General features: G+C 44.7%; 2 protein-coding genes across 2 annotated transcripts; both read left to right on the top strand.

The window, feature by feature from the left end:
- Positions 1 to 2,546: 2,546 nt before the first annotated feature.
- Positions 2,547 to 4,723, top strand: LOC113206491 (glutamate-rich WD repeat-containing protein 1). The gene is made up of 8 exons (XM_026422605.2): positions 2,547 to 2,830; positions 3,010 to 3,143; positions 3,226 to 3,372; positions 3,442 to 3,670; positions 3,752 to 3,926; positions 3,997 to 4,165; positions 4,253 to 4,423; positions 4,508 to 4,723. The coding sequence occupies exons 1-8, from the start codon at positions 2,671 to 2,673 to the stop codon at positions 4,643 to 4,645; spliced, it is 1,323 nt and encodes a 440-aa protein (XP_026278390.1). The 5' UTR covers positions 2,547 to 2,670; the 3' UTR covers positions 4,646 to 4,723.
- A 411-nt stretch (positions 4,724 to 5,134) lies between these two features.
- On the top strand, positions 5,135 to 5,694 carry LOC127751647 (uncharacterized). The gene is made up of 2 exons (XM_052275498.1): positions 5,135 to 5,353; positions 5,484 to 5,694. The coding sequence occupies exons 1-2, from the start codon at positions 5,238 to 5,240 to the stop codon at positions 5,692 to 5,694; spliced, it is 327 nt and encodes a 108-aa protein (XP_052131458.1). The 5' UTR covers positions 5,135 to 5,237.
- Positions 5,695 to 5,906: the final 212 nt, after the last annotated feature.

Here is a 5,906-nt window from a genome sequence, read left to right as displayed (position 1 = left end):
TACAAATTAAACTATTTTGTTTAGCAGTACACTGCGACTATTGAAATCATGCACAAGCTTACCTCAGTCTGTGTCTCTCTGTTAGTTTGACTAGGATAATCAGATGTTACGTGCTGCTCCACATTTGAAACTGGACTTGAGTTGACTAGTGGGCTGAGATTTGAAGTTATGTTGGGTTTTGACAAGGGAGTGGAGCAGAACATGTTTAAAGGAGCAACTCCAAGGTCATCACAGTCCTCAATTCCATAACTCTGTGATAACTGGTAGCATCCTTTCCCCTCAATTTGGGACATAGAGGATTCCTAATAAGTAGAATGCAGACACACACTAAGCAGGCAGACGCACAATCACCATTACACCATGTAAGTAAAAAACATTAACTGACCATCATAAGTTCTAATGTCCTCTTTGCTTTCTTGCGCACAGAGGAACCTCGTTCAATCCACAAACGATTTCTAGGAGAGTACTTCACATGAGACCGGGGCGTTGCAGTCACCTCTGCTGCTGGTCCGCTCAGCTCCGCATTGCCTTGCTAAGAAATAATATACATTCAGAGAATTAAATACCTTTAAAACGAGTTCCACAAATTTATTAGGTACATTTTATGACCTACAAGAGCAAGAAGGGCTGCAAGTGCTATATTTGTTCTGGGAGTGATGGCATTGTCGACTCGGGATGTCTTTGCCAATGGAGAGTCTTTTACAGTAGACTTTTGTACACTTTTCTCCAAAGACCTCTTTGTGGTGTTCACAGGCATCTCATGACTACCTTCACAAAAACCCTGCAACATAGACAAGTTCATTGTGCTTTCCTACGTAGCATGCAACACACTGTACATGAACATGCAGCTTTGAAAAATTGACAACATATTCAATAAACCACTCACATCATCAGTGTACTCCTCAATATATTCATCAGGAAATGTATTTCCCTCCTGGAAGTGGCAGGAGCAAATAAAGCAATTGAATGCTGTAATTCTTTTCGGGGTGAGGTGAGTTATTCCACTATAACTAAGCCAAATATTAGCTGAAATAGGGTCCTTTGGAATAACCCGAAATGTACATTTTTTGGTTGATTTATCAGCACCTTCGTGGTGGTTACAACCTTTATAATGGCATCGTCTTCGACGCCTGCCGCCCGCCATGCTAAACAGAACAAGCAAGATGATGATACTATGGTGCACCAATAAGGTGTAGATATAACGAAATTAATACTTAAGGACCTTAATTATCTCATAAAACTCACTTACTTTTCGAAAAAGTCAAAGAAAACTAGCGATCTAACAAGTCTTCGTGGCTTGCCGGTCCTTTATCGCGATTTCAAAACTCGAATTTCTTTAAAAACTCACTATATCGGGTATTTCCCGCAAACCACGGTTAAAATGGATAGCACCATCGTGTCCGGCGTGAAAATTTACTATGAGAGGCAAAAAACCGCATCGAAATCGGAGCTAAAATAAGGATTCCTGACTCTACCGTTGCGCCGCGCGGCAAGGGCTTCTGCTTGTTATGGGTCCGCGCTACGCGCTGCCACCGCGCCGCCATGTTCTTCTTTTCTTCTTCTTACTAGGCTCATCCCTCATATGCCGAGCAGTAAAAATTGACAAACAGTTGGAATGAATGGAAAAAAGGACCCATCTCGTATGCCCCCCCCCCCGCCCCTCCACCCCCATACACCGCCTGAATGGGTAGGCAACCTGAAGCTACATTTATCTGCAAGTAGGCAACATGTTGCAGCCGAGCTTTTCCTACGCCATGGAAGCACCGTTTGCTGTGCGCCAGACTGGGGATTCATTATTGGCTTAAGATAATCATCGACAAGATGCGGTCGACACATCACACGATATCTGTGGTCTGTGGTTGGCTCTCACATGCTGATTAGTTAGTTGGCGCGTAAACACTGACACTTGAAACTATTATTTCTTTCTATCGCTCCTGTTCACTTGACACGTTGAGTCCCAGGGGGGAGGGGGGGGGGTCCTTTTACATGCCATCTTGGCCATACATGTGGTATGTCGGACTCAACATGTTAAAATGATCATTCAATCCATGCATATTGATCGCAATTGTGACCAGTGGGTGTAAGGAAAAGGGAACACTCACTCCGTAAAAGGAGGGGGAGTGGGGTGTCCGGCAAAAAGTCAACTGTGCCGGGTATATCTTTAAAGGGATGCGCTTCCGGCTTGCGGTTTTGCCTACTTCCTTCGTCCGTAAGGCGCCATGGCCCCTGCAGCCGAAGCGAGTATGCAATCCCACAAAACTGCAGTGCATTCAGAGATTCACCCGGTTCTCCATGAGAACCAAAGTCAGTTTCTGATGCCAGGTTCTGTATTTTGTTGGGCCTTTCTTGTGTGACGACTCTAGATTTGGAGACGTAGAATCAGTGATGAAAATTTTCCCACAACTGGCTCTGCGGATCATCAATGGCTCAAGCCCCGCGCCATTCATAATTTACAAAGGTTTCGCGCCAAGGTCGTTCACCCATGAGAAATCGAGCTGCAGAATGAGTATGAGAAACTTACGATCACAACAATACAGTCTTTTGTCTTTTCGTTGTGTTTGTGTTCCCAGCTCGCGGCCACACGAAAGACACGTGTTCTTGGCCAATTCCTTAATTTAAGTAATTTAAGTAAATATTTTGTGCTTGACACCTGTTGACAAATAATTGACCATGGATGAGGATCAGATGGAAGTCGAGGAGATGGAGGAGGGTGGGGCTCCAGCCGAGAGAGTGGAACGAAAGGTGTATTTACCGGGGAAGCCGCTGGATAAAGGAGAAGTTTTAGAATGTGATGAATCTGTTTACCTAATGAGGCATGAATGCAAAGCAGGTTAGTGTTAATTTTCTCAAAATAAATTAAATCGTATTCGTCTCTCTGGCCTCAACCTTTCTCTTAAAAGAATTGTCATTCCTTCTAAAGTTTTCTGTAGGTTATGGCTATTGTGTGTATGTTTGTATACATTACCTCCCAATTCTATGTTGGCTTTAAAATCAGTTATTTTGTTTCAGGTTCACCATGCCTTAGCTTTGATATAATCAAGGACAATTTAGGCGACAACCGTGAGGACTTCCCTCATACTGCATTTATCGTTGGTGGTACTCAGTCACCCAAGAAGGGAGACAATTGCTTGTTAGTTATTAAGGTAGGGAAAGTCTGTAATTTTAGTCGTACTAGTTCCTATATTTTATTTCACACATCTAATACATTATCTAATTTGTTACCAGATGTCAAATTTGGTTAAAACTCAGCGTGAATCTAAAGATGATGATGATGATGCGAGTGAAAGCGAAGATGAGGAAACCACTGAAGGTTCTAAGCCAATCATGCACTATTCTATTTTAAAACACTTAGGTTGCGTTAACAGAGTCAGGGTAAGTATTTACAACAAGTTTTTTTAAAATGGGAAATGCTGGTACCTCTAATGAAAAATGTTTTTCTAGTCAATAGAGATTAATGGCACAGTGCTTGCCGCATCTTGGTCAGAGCTGGCTCGCGTGAGCATTTGGAACTTAAACCAATCAATTCGAGATGTTGAGCAAAACAAGCAGTTGCCTAAGAAAGTCAAGAGGGAAGGTTATGGTAAAATGGCTAACTCAGTGCCACCATTATTTACATTTACTGGACATCAAACTGAAGGATTTGGAATCGACTGGAGTCCAACTATGCCGGGTATACTATACTTATTTAAATTTCTACCAACAATAACTATATGGAAATAGTCAAAATATTTGTGTTTTTTTCCTGTTCCAGGAGTCTTGGCTACTGGAGACTGCACTCGTCACATTCATGTTTGGACGCCAAGTGACAACTTAACCTCGTGGAATGTTGACCAGCGTCCTCTTGCAGGTCACACTGATTCAGTTGAAGACTTGCAGTGGTCCCCTAATGAACCTCATGTACTTGCATCTTGCTCCGTCGACAAAAGGTAAATTTTCAATCAAAAGGTCACCACAAACATTTAATGGATACAACTGCTTAATTAAGTTTGATTACAGTATTCGAATCTGGGACACCCGTGCAGCACCTAATAAAGCGAACCAGTTGACAGTTGCTGGAGCACACTTGTCAGATGTTAATGTTATTAGCTGGAACAAAAAGGAACCCCTTATTGTCTCAGGAGGAGATGATGGCTTCCTTCACATATGGGACTTAAGACAATTCAAGGTATACTAATTGTTTAGGGTCTATATAGTATACCATTATTAAATCAATCTGCAACACATACATTTTATAATCTTATTTTTATTACAGGCGGGTGCTTCAGTAGCAACGTTCAAACATCATACTGAACCAGTGACAACAGTTGAGTGGCATCCAACTGAACCTACAATATTTGCGTCAGGTGGAGCAGATAACCAAATTGCTCTCTGGGATCTAGCAGTTGAAAGGGATTCTGATTCTAATCAAGGAGAAGACCTACAGGTGTGTTTAATGACTGAATTTATTGTTGAATTAATGGTTTTTGCTAGTTGTTAGTGATGTATAATTTTTTTTTGTGAATTTCAGGATATTCCTCCCCAACTTCTCTTCATACATCAAGGGCAGAAAGACATAAAGGAACTACATTGGCATCCTCAAATCAACTCCTCCATCATTAGTACTGCTCAAAATGGCTTTAATATTTTCCGCACAATTAGTGTTTAAATATAACTGATATGTTATTATTTGAAACTGAGGCTGGAAACAAATTGAAAAAAAAAAAAAATTATCTGTTACAATTTAGCTGAATAATTATAATGTGAACCCTGCTCCAACAAATTTACAATAAATAAGAAAAGAAACTTTTTTTTCTTTTATACCTCACAGTCTCTGTTTTTTGGTTGAAATGAATGGAAGTCCTGGTTGGGTGAAAATCTCAAAAGTGGGTAGTTTAGAACCTCAGCTTTTGAGATGACAGTGTAACACACGAGCTAGGGTACTCGAAACAGGTCCATGTCCCTGAACCAATCACCTCGGCAATTAATCTTTTTTCATAAATTTGTCCGTTGGGGTCATTAAGAGTGTTTCACAGGCGGTGGTCGATGCGCGACCGGATGGTGAAGGGCGGGCAGGGCAGGTCCTGGCGTGGGAGCGGAACCACAACCACGCAGCCGGCCAGTTGCCAGCGGCAGCACACGCGTGCGTAGGCTTGCTACAAGACGGGCTGGAGGGGTCGACCGAGGGAGGCTCGCGTATCGCGCTGTCCACCACCACCGCCCGGACCCGGTCTAGGACCCGGCTGCTCGCCGTGGCCTCCATGAAGAGGCGCCGCCAGTTCACGGCGCTGCGGAGCACCGCCCTCGAGTTCTGCCTGCTGACGGGGCTGCACGGCTGCAAGTACATCGCGCAGCCCGGCAAGCACGGCGTCGAGAGGTGGGTACTACGAGCACTTCGTGCACGAAACGAAATTCGGGAAAGTTGTCTGCCCGTGCGGAGAAAAGTTCGTGCCAGTGAATAAGGGCTGGAGCGTGCGAGCAATATTTCCGTGTCCTGTGCCCCGCAGGTTCTTCTGGCTGCTCGCCGTCGGGGTGTCGGTCCTCGCCAGCGCGTACTGCATGGTGTGGGCGTACGACTTCAACCGCGCGCACCAGACACTCCTGGCCATCGACACGACGCACTACCCCCTGTGGGCCGTGGCCGCGCCCGCCGTCACGGTCTGCCCCAGCAACAAGGTGCTGGCCTCCAGGGCGCGCCGGCTGGCCAGGGCCATGTGAGTTGAGTGCGTCCTCCGCGAGGGAGACACTACTGTATGAGGGAGACACTGCGGTGTGAGGGAGACACTACTGTATGAGGGAGACACTGCGGTGTGAGGGAGACACTACTGTGTGAGGGAGACACTGCTGTGTGAGGAAGACACTACTGTGTGAGGGAGACACTACTGTGTGAAGGAGACACTACTGTGTGAGGGAGACACTGCTGTGTGAGG

The sequence above is a fragment of the Frankliniella occidentalis genome, unplaced genomic scaffold (genome assembly GCF_000697945.3).
Source record: "Frankliniella occidentalis isolate FOCC.00 unplaced genomic scaffold, Focc_3.1 Scaffold648, whole genome shotgun sequence".
Taxonomy (NCBI): Eukaryota; Metazoa; Arthropoda; class Insecta; order Thysanoptera; family Thripidae; genus Frankliniella; species Frankliniella occidentalis.
Note: the sequence above shows the minus strand (reverse complement) of the source record. Positions and strands in the feature narration are given on the sequence as shown.

Excerpts from the sequence above, each read along its gene's own strand:
- LOC113206491 (XM_026422605.2), top strand. The coding sequence starts at position 2,671 with ATGGATGAGGATCAGATGGAAGTCGAGGAGATGGAGGAGGGTGGGGCT. Across the intron at positions 3,671-3,751 it reads CTGGAGTCCAACTATGCCGG|GAGTCTTGGCTACTGGAGAC; the intron begins GTATACTATACT and ends TTCCTGTTCCAG. Across the intron at positions 3,927-3,996 it reads TCTTGCTCCGTCGACAAAAG|TATTCGAATCTGGGACACCC; the intron begins GTAAATTTTCAA and ends GTTTGATTACAG.
- LOC127751647 (XM_052275498.1), top strand. The coding sequence starts at position 5,238 with ATGAAGAGGCGCCGCCAGTTCACGGCGCTGCGGAGCACCGCCCTCGAG. Across the intron at positions 5,354-5,483 it reads GGCAAGCACGGCGTCGAGAG|GTTCTTCTGGCTGCTCGCCG; the intron begins GTGGGTACTACG and ends TGTGCCCCGCAG.